At 40.2% G+C, this 21701-nt stretch overlaps 1 protein-coding gene across 2 annotated transcripts in view; it reads right to left on the bottom strand.

The window, feature by feature from the left end:
• FMN1 (formin 1) overlaps positions 1-21701 on the bottom strand; it is a 397262-nt gene that overhangs the window by 170259 nt on the left and 205302 nt on the right. For both annotated transcript variants that reach the window (XM_060146914.1, XM_060146923.1), the window contains one exon: positions 1284-1371. In XM_060146914.1, coding sequence (XP_060002897.1) covers positions 1284-1371 — 88 coding nt within the window. The remainder of the gene's footprint in view (positions 1-1283; positions 1372-21701) is intronic.

Raw genomic sequence — 21701 nt, 5'->3', positions numbered from 1 at the left:
AGAAGGAGAGTGTTTCTCCATAGAAGCATTCCTGCTAATGAGGAAGAAATGAGGGAATTAGGAGATCATTATTCGGCAAACTTCTAATGAAATAATGAATCTAGGCAAAGATCATTAGTGCCCACCAACATCATAGAGACACACCAGATATCATGTACCTCTTGATAGAGTACACAATAGCGTCTGTGAAGTACTCTTCCCCCACTCAGATTAACTCTCTAGATCAAACTAACAGTTTGCAGGAACCACAGGGGACAGAAGAACGTAATAAGAACCCAGGCAACGCAAACAGCAAAATCTAAAATGTGGGAAATTCCACAGGATATTCTTCTTTTTTGAAGAAACTGGCTTCTTCAAAAAAAAATAATGATGAAAAAAAACAAAAATAGAGGATAGAAACCTCTAGGTCAAAAGAAACCCCTGAGAGGGGACTTCCCTGGTGGCGCAGTGGTTAAGAATCTGCCTGCCAATGCAGGGGACACGGGTTCGATCACTGGTCTGGGAAAATCCCACATGCTGCAGAGCAACTAAGCCCGTGTGCCACAACTACTGAGCCTGCGCTCTAGAGCCTGTGCGCTGCAACTACTGAGCCCACGCACCACAACTACTGAAGCCCGTGAGCTCTAGGACCTGTGTGCTGCAACTACTGAGCCCATGTGCTGCAACTACTGAAGCCCGTGTGCTGCAACTACTGAAGCCCGCGTGCCTAGAGCCCATGCTCCGAAACAAGAGAAGCCACCACAATGAGAAGCTCACGCACCTCAACGAAGAGGAGCCCCCACTCACCGCAACTAGAGAAAAGTCGGTGCGCAGCAACAAAGACCCAACGCAGCCAAAAAAAAAAAAAGAAAAAGAAACCCCTGAGAGACGGACACATCTAAGGCAATGCGTGAAATCTGTTTGGGTCCTCATTCAAACTAACTGTAAATGAATGGACGAATTTACAGACAATCAGTGATATTAGAACTACATACTTGATGACACTGAGAAACTATTGCAAATGTTTTTAAATGCATGCTGATGGCACTGGAGTTACGCTTAAAGTATCCATATCTTTTCGTGGTGTGTTACCATTTTAGAGGATGAATTATAAAATGTCTGAGAGTTGCTTCATAGTAATCTAATGGAAGGAGGGTGCTTTAGATAAAACAAGAGTGGATTAATGGTTTTGTAGCTCGGTACAGGGATTCACCGCGGCATTCTAATTTTGTATATGTTTGACATTTTTCACAATAAAAGCTGGAAAATTTTAAAGTTGGAAAAAAACGATGAATAAGACTTACCCTGCTGGATATCCTTCATTTCTAAATGCAAACTAGATATCAAGATTCCCACAGTTTGAGATCGTTTTCCATCCAATAACTTGATGATCTGGAATTTAAAAAAATTAACACAAGCTCAAACAACCAATCTTTCAGAAGCATACCAAAAACCTTCATGGTTTTAGACAGTCTGGTAAACTAAACTGATGCTACAGTCACTCTATGTTAATACTTTAATTTCAATATAACTTATCCACAAGTATAGATATTTTAGAAAATAAAGGAAAAACACCACCCCGAATTCCACCAATCTAATACGAGCACTCAAATCTTTTTTATTCAAACACATCTTAACTAAGTTGTAATTGCAACACATGTACAAGTTTTTATCCAACTTTTCCACTTATCCTTGGCCTGCTTCCACGTTGGACTTCGTAAGACACTTCACAGCCTCCAGCCTCCCTGGCTACAGTGCAGGATCATCTGCTGAGTGGTTTAGGGGAAATATCATTGAGATCTCGACTCCGCTGTTTACCAGTGATATGGCCTCGGAAAAGCGACTTAACCTCTAGGAATTCAACTTTTTCATGAAGTAGGGCTGACTACTTAGTTTGTACATTTATTCTAGAAATTAAATGGCATAATATAGGTAAAGCACCTAAAACAGTTCCTGACACAGACTTATTATTTAAACAAAATTGCTCTAGTCAGGAGGGTTAGGTTGCTTTGTATTTGTGCTATGATTAATATAAATAATACTTTGTACATACAGATTTAATTTGAAGTTATTTAGAAGTGGTCTTTTATAATAATGTATGTATACAGAAACTTTTATAATCCTTTTAGAAACTCCAAATACCTCATTGCCAATAATTTCAACCCCTATGAATATTCCATGCAGAGCTCATCACAGTTTTGTCTCTCTCTAAACCAAATCAGCCCCAAAGAATGTATTGCACGGTGGCCACTAGGGGAAAAAAATTACCTTTTTTTTCTCTCTTGTGGCAGGGCTACAAAAATCAATAGGAAATACGCACAAAACATCACCAAACCTTATGTTTTTAATGCACTTTTCTGGGTAAAATACAAACTAAAGAGCTATGCTTCCTCTCCCACCTATGTATACACAAACTTACCAAAAATGTAGTGAAGATTAAACAGTAACACCTACATTTATATTAATACTAACTAGCTGAGTTGCTTGCTGGTTGAACAATAAGGGATAACAGGAGCTTGCTCCAACCAAGACTGTCTATTTGTCCAACTGTCTAATTACCTATTGATTGATGCTGAATCAATGATCGCCAGCCCTTTATCTTTCTCTGCTCAGCATGGCTACTCTTATCTTACTGTTAGGCCGAAAGTACAGTAAACACTAAGCTTTCATCAAGATAAAAGGAAAATCTGATTTTCAGCCTAATGTGTTTAATCATTTCAACATTAGCCTTAAGGATAGATTCTTGGAGGATACAGAATTGCAGTTTTTAAAAGAAATAAAGAAGGTACTTGGTATTTTTATTTATTTTTTACACGAACGCAAAGGAACAAGATATTATGTATATCAAATATCTTCTTAAAAGATGCAATTTCTAGCTTTTTCTTAGAGAACACAAATTTAAAGTGAAACAATTTTTAAAGTCCAATACAAAATTAAGAAAAACCTACCGAAGCTTCGTGTAAATATTCAGACATGCATTCATTCATTAACAAATATCTGCTGTGCATCTGTTACATGCCTGGCACTGCTCTGGACTCATGCCCTTGACGTCATAAATTTTGTAGAATTTAATGATTTAAAATTGCTGAGAAGAACTAAAAGGCGAATAAAACCATGACTTGAACTAACTGCAAAGCAAATTCAAAATAAGAAAAGCTTTGGGAATTGACTAGATTTATCCTTAAAAGACCAAGCTAGTGACTGAGATACAAGCTTGGTCGTGGCATACACATCAATGTCAAGGAGACAGGCACAGGAATCAAATTTATGACAAGAGGACAACTGGGTTGCAAAAATGTCTTCAAACCAATATTCACCATGCTATCCAGTTAGGGTTCTGAAAACCCTGGGTAACACATTCTACCTACGGGAAAAACAAGGTTCAAATTCAAGGTTTTCTAATAGCTAATTAAAAGAAAGCAAGAGAGTAACCACAAGAGAACAGAGAGAGAGGGAGGGACCGAAATTGAGATTGAGGTTCTGTCTGTCACTGGATAAAAGCAAGTAGCCATCACCAAAAAGTGTACAAACAATAAATGCTGGACAAGGTGTGGAGAAAAGGGAACCCTCTTACACTGCTGGTAGGAATGTAAATTGGTACAGCCACTCTAGAGAACAGTATGGAGGTTCCTTAAAAAAAAAACCTAAAAATAGAACTACCATATGGCCCAGCAACCCCACTCCTGGGCATATATCTGGAGAAAACCATACCTCGAAGAGATACATACACCCCAATGTTCATTGCAGCACTATTCACAGTAGCCAAGACACAGAAGCAACCTAAGTGTCCACTGACAGAGGAATGCATGAAGAAGATGTGGTACATATACACAATGGAATATTACTCAGCCATAAAAAAGAATGAAACTCGACCATTTGCAGCAACATGGATGGACCTAGAGATTACCATACTAAGTAAGTCAGACAGAGAAAGACAACATATATCGCTTACATGTAGAATCTAAAATGATACAAATGAACTTATTTACAAAACAGACATGGACTCACAGACTTCGGAAACAAACTTACGGTCACCAAAGGGGAAAGGTTGGGGGGAGGGATAAATTAGGAGCTTGGGATTAACATATACACACTACTATATATAAAATAGATAACCAACAGGGACCTACTGTATAGAACAGGGACCTCTACTCACTATTCCGTAATAACCTATATGGGAAAAGAATCTGAAAAAGAATGGATATATGTGTATGTATAACTGAATCACTTTGCTGTACACCTGATACTAACACAATATTGGAAATCAACTCTACTCCAATTTAAAATAAAACTTAAAAAAATAAAAACAAGCAAATCCATCCCCACTTCATTGTTCAACCAGGCTGCCCTGTGGAAAGGATGTTACCATCCTTGCAATTCTGTTTAATAACCTGGCACGGCAAGTGTTTGGAAAGAAAGTGTCTGTTACCTTCGGCTGGACTGAAACCTTAAGAGTTTCCTGAAATGCGGTGCTACTTCCTAAAGAGGGGGTAGGCAGTGCTCAAGTCAGAGCATTTGTATTCTCTTCCCTAGTTGTGTCAAATTCTCTGTCTACCTCTAACTAGACGTTTAAAAAGAGTCTCTCTTCAATTGTGGAATAACACCAGGTTTCTCAAAACCAGCTAAAATGGTAGGAACACAATGGACACGGAATGGATATATGCCCTAAGCCCTCATCGTTTCTTTTGTTTTCATGACTGAAAGGTTTAGTTTTTTTATTTTACTACAGTAAAAAAAAAAAAAGAGAGAGAAAGAGAAAGGAAAACATGAAATCTACCACATTAACAACGTTTTAAATGTACAGTACATCACTGTTAACTATATGCACACTGTTGTACAGCAGACGTCTAGAAGTTTTTCATCCTACATGATGGAAACTCTAGACCCCTTGAACAGCTATACTCCATTTCCTTCTCCCCCTAGCCCCTGGACAGCTTTCTGCTTCTACAAGTTTGACTGCTTTAGATACCTCAAGTAAACAGAATCATGAAGTATTTGTCCTTTTGTGACTGGCCGATTTCACTCAGAATAACATCTTCGAGGTTCATACATGTTGTAGTATGTGATAGAATCTCCTTCCTAAGGCTGAATAATATTCCATTGTGTTTGTGTGTGTGTGTATATATATATATATATATATATATGTGCGCATATACATATGCGTATATATGTATTCCATCGTGTGTGTATATATATGTGCGTATTGTATGTGTGTGTGCATATATATAAATATATCCATCAATGAACATTTAGCTTATTTCTACTTCTTAGCTACTGTGAATAATGCTGCAGTGAACAGGGGAGTGCAAATATCTCTTTGAGATCTTGTTTTCAATTCTTTTGGATAAATACCTAGAAGTGGGTTGCTGGACAATGTGGTAGTTCTATTTTTCTAATTTCTCAGCATCTTTACCAACACTTATTACATTTTTGTTTTTGATAACAGCCATCCTGCTAGGTGTGGTTTTGATTTGCATTTCCCTGATGTTAGTGATGTTGAACATCCTTTCATATACCTGTTGGCCATTTGTAGGTCTTCTTTGGAGAAATGTCTATACATGTCCTTGCCCATTTTTTTTTTCCTTGCCCATTTTTAAATCAGGTTTATAAAAACTGAGTTGTAGGAGTTTCTTACATATTTTGAGATATTAACCCTTTATCAGACATACGGTTTGCAAATATTTTCTCCCATTCCATATACATCCTTTTCATTCTGTTGATTGTTTCTTTTGCTGTGTAGATGCTTCTTAATTTGATATAGTTCCACTTGTCTATTTTTGCTTTTGTTGCCTGTGGTTTGGTGTCATTTCCAAGAAATAACTAGCAAGACCAATATTATGAAGCTTTTCTCGTGTTTTCTCACAGGAATTTTACACGTTCAGATCTTACATTTAAGTCTTGATTCTATTTTGAATTGATTTTTGTTTATGCTGAAAGATAACCGTCCGATTTCATTCTTTTGCATTTGGATATCCAGTTTTCCCTGCACCATTTGTTGAAGAGACTATCCTCTCCCCATTTTGTAGTCTTGGCACTCTTGTTGATGATCATTTGACCACATTCATGTGGGTTTATTTCTGAGCTCTCTCCTCTGTTCTGCTGGTCTATGTCTGTCTTTATACCAGTACCATCCTGTTTTGCACACTGTACAACAGGCATACCTCGGAGATACTGCAGGTTTCGTTCCAGATCACTGCAATAAAGTGAATATCACAATAAAGTGAGTCACACAGATTTTTTGCTTCCCAGTGCATATAAAAATTATGTTTACACTACGCTGTAGTCTAATAAATGTGCAAGAGTATTATGTCTATAAAGCAATGTATATACCTTAATTTAAAATAGTTTATTACTAAAAACTGCTATCACTTGAGCCCTTCAGCAGGTGGTAATCTTTTTGTTGGTGGAGGGTCTTGCCTCAGTGTTGATGGCTTCTGGCCGGTCATGGTGGTAGTTGTTGAAGGTAGGGGTGGCTGTGGCAATTCCTTAAAATAAGACAGGGATAAAGTCTGCCACATCCATTGACTCTTCCTTTCACAGACAACTTCTCTGCAGCCGGCAGTGCTGTCTGATAGCACTTTACCCAGAGTAGAACTTCTTTCAAAATTGGAGTCAATCCTCTCACACCACGCTGCTACTTTGGCAACTAAGTTTGTGTCATACTGTAAATCCTTTGTTGTCATTTCAACAGTCTTCACAGCATCTTCACCAGGAGTAGACTCCATCTCAAGAAACCACTTTCTTTGCTCATCCAGAAGAAGCAACTCCTCACCTGTTCAAGTTTTATCATGAGATTGCAGCAATTCAGTCACCTCTTCAGGTTCCATTTCTAATTCTAGTTCTCCTGCAATTTCCACCACATCTGCAGTGATCTCCTCAAAGTCATCCATGAGGGTTGAAATCAACTTCTTACAAACTCCTGCTCACGTTGATATTTTGACCTCTTAGCATGAGTCACCAATGTTCTTAATAGCATCTAGAACGGTGAATCCTTTCCAGAAGGTTTTCAATTGACTTTTCCCATTTCCATCAGAGGAATCACTATCTATGGCAGCTATAGCCTTACAAAATGTATTCCTTAAAGAATAAGACTTGAAAGTCAACATTACTCCTTGATGCATGGGTTGCAGAACGGATGTTGTGTTAGCAGGCCTGAAAACAACATGAATCTCATTGTACATTTCCATCGGAGCTCTTGGGTGACCAGGTGCACTGTCCATGAGCAGTAATATTTTGAAAGGAATCTTTTTCCTGAGCAGTAGGTCCCAAACGTGGGCTTAAAATATTCAGTTAACCATGCTGTAAACAGATGTGCTGTGATCCAGGCTTTGTTGTTCCATTTATAGAGCACAGGAAGAGTAGAATTAGCACAATTCTTAAGGGCCCTAGGATTTCTGGAATGGTGAATAAGCACTGGCTTCAACTTCAAGTCACCAGATGCATTAGCCCCTAACAAGAGAGTCAGCCTGTCCTTTGAAGCTTTGAAGCCAGGCTTTGACTTCTCCTTCTCGAGCTATGAAAGTCCTAGATGGGATCTTCTTCCAACAGAAGGCTGTTTCAGCTACACTAGAAATCTGTTTAGTGTAGCCACCTTTATGAATCATCTCAGCTAGATCTTCTGGATAACTTGCTACTTCACCTTGCACTTTTCCTTTATAGAGATGGCTTCTTTCCTTAACCTTCATGAACCAACCCTGCCAGCTTCAAACTCTTCTTCTGCAGCGTTCCCACCTCTCTCAGCCTTCATAGAATTGATGAGAGGTAGGGCCTTGCTCTGGATTAGGCTTTGGCTTCAGGGAATGCTGCAGCTGATTTGATCTAGCTAGACCACTAAAACTTTCACCGTTTCACTCTCTTATCATCTGTGTGTTCACTGGAATAGCACTTTTAATTTCCTCCAAAAATTTTTCCTTTGCATTCGCAACTTGGCTAACTGGCGCAAAAGGCCTTAGCTTTGGGCATATCTCGGCTTTCGACATGCCTTCCTCAGTAAGCTTAATCATTTCTAGCTCCTGATTTAAAGTGAGAGATGTGTGAATCTTCCTTTCACTTGAACACTTAGAGGACATTGTGGGGTTCTTAATTGGCCTAATTTCAATATTGTTGAGTCTTAGGGAAGAGGGAGGTCTGAGGAGAGGGAGAGAGATGGGGGAATGGCTGGTTGGTGGAGCAGTCAGAACACACCCAACATTGATTCAGTTCCCCATCTTATATGGGCGTGGTTATGGTGTCCCAAAACAATGACAGTAGTTACATCAAAGATCACTGGTCGCAGATCACCATAACGAATATAATAATAATGAAAAAGTTTGAAATATTGTGAGAATTACCAAAATTGGACATGAAACGAGCAATACTGTTGGGGAAAATGGCACCAATAGACTTGCTCGACACAGGGTTGCCACAGACCTTCAATTTGTAAAACTGCAGTATCTGCAAAGCACAACAGAACAAGGGTGCCTGTGGCGTGTAAAACTTCTAACTTAGGAAGTGGAGGACACTACCAAACAAATTACAAGAAAAAGAATCAGAAGTAAAAAAGGGATTAAAAAGCCCACAAAGAGTAGAATACATATTTTAAAATATTCTTAAGTCCAATATGCAAAGTGACTAAAAAAAACAAAAACAAAACAAAACACGGAGGAAAACAACACACTAGACTTAATAAACACACTCAGTGGGAGTTCAGTCAGCTAAAAAGTCCCGTCCAAGACTTCAGTATATATTCAGATCATTCCTGAGGTCACTTGAGGTTGTATTTCTATAGGATAGACTTATAGAAATGGTTCAAAGAGCATGTCCATTTTACATTCTGATAAATATTGTCAAATTGTTTCTAATAGGCGTCATCAATTTATACTGCTGCCAAGTACTTGAGAGTCACAGTTTTCCTGTTCCCTCACCCACTCTGAGTATTATCAATTTTAAAAATGTTGGCCAATATGATAGGTAAAATGTTTTTTCACTATTTGGCATTTTTAATGATTTAATAGTAAGGCTAACCATCTGATTACTGGTCACGTGTTCTTGTGAACTGTCTTTGTATCCTTTTTGCTGTTTTCCAATGACTATCTATTGGGCTGGTTCAACGCAAAGAAATTTAAATAATGACATAGCTGAACAGCAGGAAGAGAGACTTACACAGAGATTGCTGTGGATAAGAGGCATTTTCTGAGGGAGGAAGGGGGAAGGGAACTACCTTTTACTGCGCCCCTACTAAGGTTTTATGCGCCTCTGCACACGAGCCAATCCAAATGGAGAGCTGTGAATTGGGGCCAGTGAACACCATGATATTGTGAACTTTTATTCCTTTAGTGGCCCCCTGTGGATTTCCAGAAAGGTAACCAGACTATAGGCTCAGGAGTCCTGCAAAGTCAGTGCAGTCACCTCACTGCTAGGGCATTAAAGCAAGGCGCACAGAACTAGAAGCACACTTTGTTCTAACCCAATTCTCTTTTCTGATATTTGTGATCAAATGTCATTCCTCCTTACCCAGATTTTTACCTATTATCTGAGGCATTTACCTTCACAGCAGAGTAGGTAGGAAGAAAACATAGAGGAAAAAAGACAAGATTGAGAAAACTGATGGAGAGAACAGACAAGGAAAAGAAAGAGGGAAGAAAAAGGTTTTTTTTTTGTTTTTTTTTTTTTAAGACGTTCAGTTAGTTATCAACCAATAATTATTACACTGCTTTTAAAATATTCTCTTTTAGAATCACGGTCAAGTTTCAAATAACCAGATGCAATTTATGGAGAACCTTCCACTAACTGAAATTTCCTCCTGTTTTTCTTTTATTGTATCATACTCATTCTTGCTAAGCTAACTTCTAGACAGATGAAGTCAACTTCAAAATTCCTCTCTGAAGAGAAAGAAAATATGAGAGGAAGATAAACTAATCTTGGGTATTCTTCCCAATTCACTAGCTTCTCTAAAATATCATGGGCTTGAAAGCAATCACAATCAACTATACCTTCCCTATTTGCATTACTGAACAGTGAAGACTGGCGATCGTAATGATTATCTGGAAAACTTTTAGAATCCTAAATTGCCTGAGGCTGTCAGATATTTAATAGCCTGCCTTTCTTATAGTAGGAACTTTTCTACTGAATACATTTAAAAAATAACCACAGGACTTTAAATGCAAAAAAATGTTATGATACATAACATATCAAATCATTTATTAACTAAAAATTTAATTAATCAGCATCAAACCATTCTTTAAGCGTTCTGGTTGTTATTATCCTGTGTTTTTGTTTTGGTTTTGGTTTTGTGGTACGTGGGCCTCTCACTGTTGTGGCCTCTCCCGTTGCAGAGCACAGGCTCCAGACGCACAGGCTCAGTGGCCATGGCTCACGGGCCCAGCCGCTCCACGGCATGTGGGATCTTCCCGGACCGGGGCACGAACCCGCATCCCCCGCATCGGCAGGCGGACTCTCAACCACTGCGCCACCAGGGAAGCCCTATCCTGTGTTATTTTAACAAATTTTTAAAGTTGTCTGGCCCAAGTCAAAGGTTCCCAGCAACGTAACGATCTAAGTAGAAATACAAATAAAACTAAGAACGAGAGCCATAAATACAACGGTCCTGCCCTCTAGCTTTTAGCTGGAGCCTTCTGAGCTGTCATATTCCCTTGACCAGCTACGGAAAGTGACAGGCATCATCACCTGGTGACTGGTCATTAAGAGAAAAATCAGGAGACCAGCCTTCTATTTCTAGGCCTGCCCTGACTGTCATCCCACACCAATGCTGAGACACAGCCAGTCCAATTCAGCAACACTCACAATATGCAAACTCCGATGTTGGTGCACTGCAGGGCTATAAAGATTAAAAATAACATATATATATATACACACACAAACACATACACGTATGTATATATATGTACATATATATACATCCTTGTTCAATGGGAGTTCAAAGACCGGTTTATTTATATGAGAGAAACTCACATAAATAAGTCTGACATAAGGGAGCTATTTACAGGGATCGGCTAACATGAAGAGTTTCTAATTGTTCTTAGGTATATGATACCTAAAAAATGCCAGGACTCATTGAAAGTGGGGATTTGAAGTGAAATGGCTGTTTCAGGCAGAGTCTTCCTTTGGGTAACCTGAAAGCACTTCCAGAAGCGTTACACTCAGTGCCTTTTTTCCTGAAACGAAAGTCCAGGTCTCACCTCTAGAAAACCTCTCCACGAGGGAGAGTTGAGAGATGAGAAGCTCTACAGACCAGGACCTGCAACCAACACTGTAACCTAAGCGCCCCTTACCCACGCAGAAAGGGCTCCTTCCATGCCACGTGGCCACTGGGGCCGCTGGGGGTGAAGGTTCTGCGTTAGGCATTACGACCAGCCCGCAGGAGGGGCTATCACACTGCAGATCCTCAGGCCAGTCCTCCACATTTGACTGTTGGATATCGGTAGGATTCCTGACTGTATTAGTCCATAGCTTCATAATGTGAATGTCAAATTCATGGTTTTCCACGTGGATGTGGAACAGGTAGGCAGAATTATGCCTTGAAGCTCTCAATGTGACCTCCTTCCAAGTGGGTCCGGGGAATAAAATGCCCATTTCAGGCTGTTCGAGAAAGATATTTCAGAAAACATTTCTGAGAGAGTATGAGTACTTACAAAAGTTTGCTCACCTACTGAATATTCTGCTTTAAGTGGCTTTTGGAATCCCTTAGCTGTTAGCGTTGAAGAAACCTGCAGATGTTGCCTGGCTTACCCTCTTCCTTTGGAATGGCCCAGATATTTAAGGATGGACCTTACTTTAGAAGAAAGCTCACACTTTAAGAAATTATTACAGGCGTATAACAGACACATCTTTATAGCCATTTTCCATCAAACAAATAAAACGCAACCCTACCTCAGCTAATTGTAAACACAACCTAAATTTTTCATCCTATTCCTGCTCTGTGACTGCTCCCCATACCCGTTTTTCATGCTTCTTTGTCTTTAGCTGCATATTACTTGCTTTGTTATAATCCTTAAAATCATTTTCTAGTATTAAGTAGCTTTTGGCACCGAAGCCTTTCACTTTACGTCTGACTGGAATTCCTCATGCTTCCATTTCAAACAATCTTGTTCTGCTCTCAGGGAAGGCAGACAATGGCTGGTCTCACCATCCTCTACACAAAGCTCCTTCATAAACCTCAAGACCATCTTTTTTTTAAAAAAAGAAAAAAACAAGAGATGCTTTATATCAAAGCCTTAAAAATCAGTTTTTGAGAAGCATGAGCAAGCCCTCAGTTTATCTTGGTCCTATCTGGAGTCAGCTGAACTTGGCAACACATGGCCTTCTCCTAGGTATAATTACAGTCTGGAGGAGAATGCAATTTGTGCAGCATTCCACTGACCTACAAGCTGACCTTGTGCAGGGGCAAATTCACAGGTTGTGTGAAACCCTATTAGACATGCCTAGTTTAAGGCAAAGCCTTTCCAGACCCCCGCCGCATGCCAGGATTAGGGCCTGTCACACATGCGCACTATTACATCGCCTAAGGACCTCTCGCCATGCCTTCCAGAGAGGGGAAGGCAGGTCCACGCCCCACCCTGTCTAAACCTGCACCTTGAGCCCGTGCATCCAAATCATTATTATTTCTTACATATGTGGATTTTTAGAAAAATCTGCCTCGTTGAATAAGAATGAAGACAGGAATGGGAAGACAGATTTGCTTCAGTGGAAAAACCACACCCTGACTGCTCAACTAGAAAAGTCTTGCCAGACAGACCAAGAAAGAATTCCTGCCAGGTCCAGTGGGATTTTCACATCTTCATAAAATCCACATATATCTTTAGCTTTCTGCCTGAGCTTGGCAGACGTGGCCAGAAATAAAAATAAAAATAAATGGTCTGGCTAGGCCACGAATGCTGGAAGCACGCCTGGCCAAGTGAGTTCGGCACAGCTACAAAATAAAGAGAATCACAGAAGCCTTCTTCTTCCAGGGAGCCCTCCCTGCCTGAAAACGAGGAGTCATTTCCACACTTATACCTTAGCTGAACACCAAGCGCATTGAAACCTAAAGCAGATCAGGTGGGTATCCTGTTCTTCAGCTTAGTCCACACATTTGAACTTTCTCAGTTTCAGTCGCGGGATTTCCATCTCCAGTGAAGTGGGTTTTATCACAGAGCCTGGAGGACAGGCCCCCTGTCTAGTTACATACAGCCTCATGCGTTATCACCAATGAACATCTTTCGGTCACTTCAGGCACATTAAGTACATGTGAAATTTGCTGCCTTTCCCTTCCTCCACCAAAAACAGATAAATGAAGGATCTACATACATGGGTAGATATTTACTTTCGAGACAATGATATGTATTAAATCTCCCCGGGGCAGGGCGCTTTCGACTATAGAGAACAAATGAGTACATGGCTTGCCTCTCTCAGGGAGATCAAACAACACAGTGGAGAATACACAGAAAGGAGACAATCTGACTCTGCAAAGCAAAACTCTGAAAAACACTATTTCTATTTTTGTGCCTTCAGACTGGCCATATCTTTTGCTTACGCTTCATATCAACACTCACCAAATTCCACTACTTGGCAAAACTACAGACATTCGGAGGCTGGCACAGAGCACACGTGCTACTGACGACAAGTCAGCTTGCCTCCTTAACAGTAATCCTTTGCATTTCTAAGACACTAGCTTCCAAACGGACCAAGGTACTTTCCTAACGACTGCCGCATTTATCTTGAAGACATTCTCACGGACCAGGTTGAAAAGCAGGTAGAATCCTACGGTGGAGACGTAGAAAATTGATGCACCTATCCTGAGGGCTTTAAGCTTGGGTGACTGAGCTGATACTACCCTTTGGATTCCTCCAAATCACAAATATACATCAGTATGGAGTCTGAATTTTGGCTGGATTAGAGAGCGGTATCTTCTGGGGATGAGATATGGTATATATCAGGGAACCCCTAGGTTTAACTTTTATTCTCATTTAACTCTCACCCATTCACATACTCCCCAAATTGGAAATCCTTATTTTATAAGTAATAGAAATCTAATTTGGAAAACAGAGTGTTTCCCAATGGGCATTCCAAGATGTAACACAAGATGATACACGGTCATGAGGCAGGGTAGCCCGTGGATGTAGGCCTTATAAGCACCCTCTCCCCCCTCCCCAAAAAAATCATGGAAATAAGCAACTGACACAATCCCACTTTACAGCTGTGGCCAGCCTTGTGCCCTCCCTGACACTGCTAATGTGATGGTGACTGGAGATGAGACAGGTAAGCAACTACTTTTCCCAGCCAGGACCAAGAGCTAGGGCCAGCTGGAGGGGAAGAGCAGGACCAGAGTTGGCAGCCGTCTTGCTCTCTCCTCAGGGAGAATGGGCACTCCCTTGGAAGCATGCATTTGTTTCTTGGTAGGTGCCCAGGAAAATAAATGCTGACTCAGGTTCCTCGTCCCTTCTTCTCCTGCACTCCACCCCCTGCCACTCTTCGGCATCACACCCAGAGGAGCTGGTTGGCGGGCTCCATGGTGCCCGCCATATTATGAAATGTCACCTGACTTGGTGTAAACAAGCCCTCGCCACTGATGGCCAGCGTGGGTGGGTATGCTTCGGGGTAGTGGCCCCCATCAGCCGGCCTGATAAATGGCATTAAAATAAACTCTCCACACGCAGCCTGATATCTGTGCCACCAAATGTTTCAAGGGAAACTAAGCTGCACTGTTCTGTCAAACTGTTAGGTCTGAATCTCTTCCACGGCCTTATTTTTGGGGACACGTAAAATTGCTCAGATGAAATTTACTTTAAGGATTTAGGCTCTTCACCAAGAAATGTGAAAAGGCAAACTGTCATCCTGTCCTGCGTCTGAGAACATATTTGGCATCCCATTCCCTTACTGATGAGACAGAAAAACCCTTTTATTGCTTTTCGGGCCAGTGAATTCTGTTCAGAAAGTAAACGGAGAGAGAAGGCCACAGCAGGTGAAGGCTGCGGTGGGGCAGGGAGTGTTGGGCACAGTGGGATTGGGGGGCGGGTGTGGGCAGGAGGTACTTCTGCTGGTTTTGGAGTTTTCCTGTTATGTAGAGAACAAACTCCGAAAACAAAATCACATGCATTTACTCTTGATCAGAGACCCAGGAGAGACATCAGTGCATTAACTGTCCTGTCTGCAGACAGGACCAAAACTACTGTCACACCAAGGTACAGATGAGAAACGTCATCCTATGATTTCTTAGTGCTCAAGGCCCCTTAAAGAGGGCTTGCCTTAATAAATATGAAACAATTCTAAAACTGACAACTGACCTGGTGAGAAGCAACTAGACAGAGGGCTATACAGCAGAAAAAAAGAAAAAGAACAGAAGAATATGAAGGTATCAACTCCTAGTGAAACATAAAACAAAAAACAAAAATATTCAAGACTCTGATGAGGTGAATACTAAGTTTTGGTGGTCAGAAAGTGAGAGGAAACAGTGACTCTCTTTGGGACAGATGTTAACGTCAGGACAACCCGGGAAAGCTCAATTCCATACCTTCAGGTGGTCTCCTGTCATCATGGCTCAACTTTCTCAAAGCCAGGAACTTATTCCATACATGTAACTCACCCTTTAACAGCAGGAAGAAGAATTTATTTACTCTGTTTTAGGAGGGATGGGAGCACAGTGGTTCATTACTCCTGATACACCAGAGGCATGATGCCACAGGACCTCTGAGTCACGTTTTACTTGTCCTTTGTTTTACATTTCTTTATTACAATCTCACTTCAAATTCCTGTCTCAATAAGCAATCTGCATGCCTAGCAAAGACTGGGAGAGTAAATGTTCCTTCTCTTCCCCTTCCCACCCTACTGAACCTAGCACTGAAGAGCAAAGGGAAAGCTTTCTCTCCACTACTCCTAAGTTGCATGGGAAACATCTCCATCCTATATACCTCTATATCCTGTAGGCAACTCCCTTAGAGAAGTCTGGTGGAGACACTAAAAAACTGTCTATGGCATAAGGCAATTAACAACCTCTGGGATATCCTCTAGAAGTTTAGGGTGCCTGTGAATTAACAGGGACATCCTGAAAAATACAAAATCTCATTCACCAGGTATGGACGAGACCTGTTTTGGATGGAACTGTATTTCCCCTAAAAAAGATATGTTGAAGTCCCAACCCCTAACACCTCACAGTGTGACCTTATTTGGAAATAGGGTCATTGCAGATGTAATTAAGGTGAGGTCCATACTGGAGGAGAGTATACCTCTAATCCAATATGACTGGCATCCTTTTAAGAAGATGGCCATGTGAAGACACAGAGACACACCAGGAGAAGGTCAAGTGTTGATGAAGGCAGCTGTATGCCAGGGAATGCCAAAGATTGCCAGCAAACCACCAGAAGATAGGAAGAGGGGGAGAAGGATTCCCCTACTGGTTTCAGAGGGAGCATCGGCCAACACCTTGATTTCAGACTTGTAGTCTCTGGAACCGTGGAGACAATAAATTTTTGTTGCTTTAAGTCACCCAGTTCATGGTAGTTTAGGTTGGTCCTAGGAAACCAATACAAGGAGTGAGAATGTTTTATTTATAATAAGCTTCCAGGTGATACTTACGCTGCTGGTCCATGGATAACACACTTTGAGTAGCCAGGTGACTGCGAATGAATCAATGAATGAATGAATGAAGTATTTTGTTTACTATCACTGGCACTCGGCACAGAGCCTGATATATGTTTGTACGTTTATATAATCCCTAATTCCTAGAGGGTTTTTGTTTCTGCTAACTAACTAGCTGGAAATGTACCCCTTCCTCTATCAATTTCCACGGAGTCCTCTTTCAAAGCTACGTTGTCAGTCAAGGAGTACGGCTTTCTCAGATACGGCCAATCCCAGGTACACAGACAGCCACACTGCCCTCCAAAGGATTATACATAACAAAGTTTATAAGACCTTTGGGCTTCCTGCCTTATTTATATAATTTCTCACTTAATATTAAGACATTGAATCGAGTCTCATACATATTCTTGGTGGCTCAAATAGGGCTTTTCTCTCCAAAATCTAGAGTGTTAGCCTTTTGAAAAGAACACATGCTAATAATTACTCCAAGCTGTTTAGAGATAATGGGCAACAGAAAAGTTATTCTCTTCAATGTCATCGTATGTCTTTGATATGATAATCATTGCGTTCAAGGTATCAGAAATGATGGATGGCCTTTGATTCCGAGTGTACCATGATGCAAATTACCTGGCTCTTTCTCACTCCTGCTTGGAAGGTGAAGAGCTAGTGACAGTGGGCGCTCCTAGCTTCAGGGCCTCCAGCCACTAGACAGCAAAATCTGTGACATAGCTCAAAGAGAAACACTTCCTCTTTAAAGATACCTAGGGCTACTTTCCCTTTTCCTTTTCATCTAGAACAACCTCGCACATAGTTCTAATTTGCAGCTATTGCTGTAACATGCGCTATTTACTACCTAAGTCATTTTACCCTGTTAACCTTCTGGGTAACAGCAGATGACACAAGCACCACATTGTTTCTAAGGAGGCTCCCTGAGTTCCTTCTATAAACATAAAATGACGATTCCAGGAAATGTTAGTAAGAAAGGAGAGATGAAAGAGCATGGTATACACATATTTTAAAACTGCTACAAGTTTTGGTTAAGGCTTACAGTCTATAACCCAGCACATTTCCCCTAAAATTAGTCTTTATCATCCTCCTTACTCTCACGGCCCATCTATCACGGAAAGAAAACACATTATATTCTTCAGTCATCCATGGGAATGGAGTAACATCACGATCCAAAATATTTATTCGCCATCATCCATGAAGAATGAGCCTCTATATCCATCTTGGCTAGAATCATGAATATATGTTCCCTGAGGTTCCCTCATATGGACAGGTCACCTTCTGAGAGTATGAGTGCAACAAGCACACAGTAGGTGATTTGTCCAGGGTCCTCCGGATGTCCTACTTCTACTCCTGTGTGCTTTCCCTAGCAATACATCTCATTCCAGCAAGGACGTGCATGCCTCATCCACCATGTTGAACAAGGCAATAGCCTCTAAGATGTGAAAATCACAACTACTTTGAGTTTGAAGGTAGCAGAGTAAAGGCCTGTCCACTTCCCTTTCTCTTATAAAATCAACCCCAAGTGATAAGACTGAGGATCAGAAACACACAATCTACCTCCAGTGAAACTAGCAGACCCCCTTAATTTCCAAACAGAAACATGAAGGCAAAAGTAATTGAAAGAGTGGTAAATTCCATGGCAGAGTGACAGACGGACAAACCTAACTGTCTGCAGAGGAAGGCAGAATCTTGGACGTGAATGAATTAGAGGCACCCCGTGCTGGGGAAGGGTGAGGCAGGGAGCTAAAAATAAGGGGATTATTTAAAAGTTAGTATATGGTGCAACTAGGTGCCAGGTATATAATCCCATTGATCATTATCAGGAAGTATAGTTTCTAGACAAATGCAACCAGACAGACTTGGGACTCGTGGACATCAGGCACTGAGACGTTGGGATTGAGGTCTTGTACCGGAATGGAGTCATTTTCAAAATTCCACCTCCTTTCTTGGATTCTCTCTCAGAAAACTGCAGTCAGGCTGACACCCCAGCCCCCAGAGTCAGGTGCCTGGAGAAATGCCACCTGGAAAAATGGATCCGTCTAAGAGCAAAGATAAACAGATCCTGTCATTCAGGGCCCACCCAAATGAAATGGCTGGTCTGCAACTGTTTACCCTACTGTGAGACCCATCATTGGGCAAACCTCATCCCTTCATACTGAGCTTCCATCCAGGTTTATCATGCCTTGATCTTGCAGCCAAGGATCACCAATTATTTGAGATAATCCTCTAATGGGAAATACAGAGGTCACAAACAAAAAAATGTAAAAAAAGAAACGTGGAAGAAGGGAGAAAAGGAAAGCAAAAAGCAAAGGAAAATGTGAAGAAACTATAATTTATAAATTCAGAAAGGTAACTGTATTCTTTAAAAAATGAGCTTCTATAAATTCACATAGAATTCTGAAATACAAAAACCCTTGTCTACCAAAATAGGAAGTCCATGGCGACTGTTTAAAATTGTATTCACAATAGACAGCAGAATACCAGACAGATGGCCAGAGAGGGCATTGAAAACTGGTGCCCCTGGGGTGCAAGGTGGGAGCGGAATGGGGGGCAACAGGAAACCTTTTTTATAACAATTTTTAAAGCTGTGAAATATTATAGAAAAGAGTAGCATGTGCACGTTTATGTATAGTTTAAAGGACGACAAAAGTAAACCGTGTACGGGCGTACACCTTACCAAACTGAGAACTGTTAACACCTTCAAAGGCCCTCTATTTTCCCCTACAGTTCACCTCCAAAGGGACCATGCTTTCTAAATTGTATATTTATTATTCCCTTGCTTTAGAAAAAAGGTTGTGCCACACACGTATGATTTCATAAAATTTTTTGACTTTTCACGTTTTTAACTTCAGACCAATGGAATCATTCTTTTGTGACTTGCTTTCTCCATTGAACATCGTGTTTAAGAATCATCAGTGTGGGGTTTCCCTGGTGGCGCAGTGGTTGAGAGTCCGCCTGCAGATGCAGGGGACGCGGGTTCGTGCCCCAGTCCAGGAAGATCCCACATGCCGTGGAGCGGCTGGGCCCGTGAGCCATGGCCGCTGAGCCTGCGAGTCCAGAGCCTGTGCTCCGCAACGGGAGAGGCCACAACAGTGAGAGGCCCGCGTATCGCAAAAAAAAAAGAATCATCAGTGTGGATGCATGTAGCTGTAGTTGAGTCTTTTTTATAAAAGCTGTGTAGTATTCTGTGATACTCCTCCACTCTAATGTTGATGGCCACTGTTGTCATTTTCAGGTTTTTGCTATTACACTATGCTTTTACGAACACTCTCACGAGTCTCCTGGTACAAAGCTGCAAAAGTTTGAGCAGAGGCTGTACATGTGTTCACGTGAACTAGACACAGACAAACTGTTTTCCAAGTATATAGAACAGCTGACCTTCCCATTAGCAGCAATCAGAGTTCTTACTGCTTCACACCCTCCCAACATTTCACAGCTACACTTTTTGATTTCTGTCAAGCTGGTGGGCCTAAAATGGTATCTCTGCATTTCCCTGGTTGTTGACTTGTTGATCATCTTTTCATTTATTTAGTGTCCATTCATTCCATGGCAAGCCTGGTCATGTCTTTTGCCCATCTTTCTATTGGAAGGTAACCATTTTATTACTGACTGGTAAGAATTCTATATATATTTTGGGTAGTAATTCTTCTTCAGTTAAATATGTTACAAATGTCTTCTCCAAGCTGTGGCTTATCTTTTCATACTCTTTGTGGTACCTTTTGAGGAGCAAGAGTTTTAAAAACTTTAATGTAATTTTATTTAATGTACTTATTTCTTATTTGATATGCTTTTTGTGTCTTTTCCATGTGAGGTTAAAAAACATGCTCCTATATTCTTTTTTTTTTAAAAAAACTATTAACTTTTTCCTTTCTCATTTATGTGCTTGATACATCTGGAATTGATCTTTATTCATGACATGAGGGAGGGAATCTACTTTCTTTTGGAGAGATATATATATATTTTTTTCCAATTTTTAAAGTACTTTTTTTAATAGTCATTTTTGCCCACTGATCTGAGAGACCACATTTGTCATATATTAGTTTCCAGATATGCATGGATCTGCCTCTGAACCCTCAATTGTTTCCATTGATCTTTGTTTTTTTCTGTGCCAATTATTACCACACTATAGCTACCTTACTGCCTATTGCTTTATTTTTCTTGATATGAGGTAGAATAAGCGTCCTACCTGGTTTTTCTTTGTCAGAATTTTTAAATTTTTTTGAATTTTATGTTTATTGTTCCCTTGCTTTTTCAAAAACAGTTTGCCACGAATGTATGATTCCATAAAATTCTTTGGCTTTTTATGTTTTTAACTTCAGGCTAATGGAACCATTTTTCTATGATTTGCTTTTTTCACGAAACATCATGTGTAAGGTTATTTTTGAAACTCTGCTCTTCTATACAAATTTTTAGAATAAGCTTGTCAAATTCCAAATAATCCTACTTAGATTTTGATTGGAATTACTTTCAAACTAGAAATCAACTTGGGGCTAACTGACAACTTTATAATATTGGTCTTCCTATTCATGAAAAGACTATGTCTCTCCTTTTATTTAGGTCTACTTCAATACTTTTGCTATACTAATTTTTTATTCATTGCCGGATTCCATTTACTAATACACTGTTTAGGATCTCCACATCTATATGAGAGAAACTGACCTGTAACTTTTCTTTCACTTCCTGTCCTTGTCTGGTAGTGCTATCAAGACTATATTCTAGCTTTGAGCATAACATTCTTTATTCTCTCAAGTATTTTGTGTAAGAAGAAAATGCTTGGTGTAATAAAACCATCTGGGCCTGGAACTTTCTTCATAAGAAGATTTTAAACTATGGGCCCAATTTCCTTAATATTTATAGAACATTCCAGTGTTTTATTTCTTCTTCACTCTGCTTTGGTAATTTATATTTTTCAAGAAAGTTTTAAATTTTATGTTATTTTCATTTATTGCCAAAAGTTTGGTCATGGTATTCTCTCATCTTATACATTTGTATCGCATCTATAGTTACATTCACTTTTACTTTCCTATTATCTTTATTTACGTTTGTTTGTTTTGCTCAATCGTGCCTAAAGTTACTGAATTTTGGTTTCAAAGAATAAACTTTTGACTTTATTGATCTTCTATATTGTATTAAATTTTTTAAAAAAAATTTCCATTCTCAGC

Source organism: Lagenorhynchus albirostris, chromosome 1 (assembly GCF_949774975.1).
Source record: "Lagenorhynchus albirostris chromosome 1, mLagAlb1.1, whole genome shotgun sequence".
In the NCBI taxonomy this organism is placed as follows: Eukaryota; Metazoa; Chordata; class Mammalia; order Artiodactyla; family Delphinidae; genus Lagenorhynchus; species Lagenorhynchus albirostris.
Note: the sequence above shows the minus strand (reverse complement) of the source record. Positions and strands in the feature narration are given on the sequence as shown.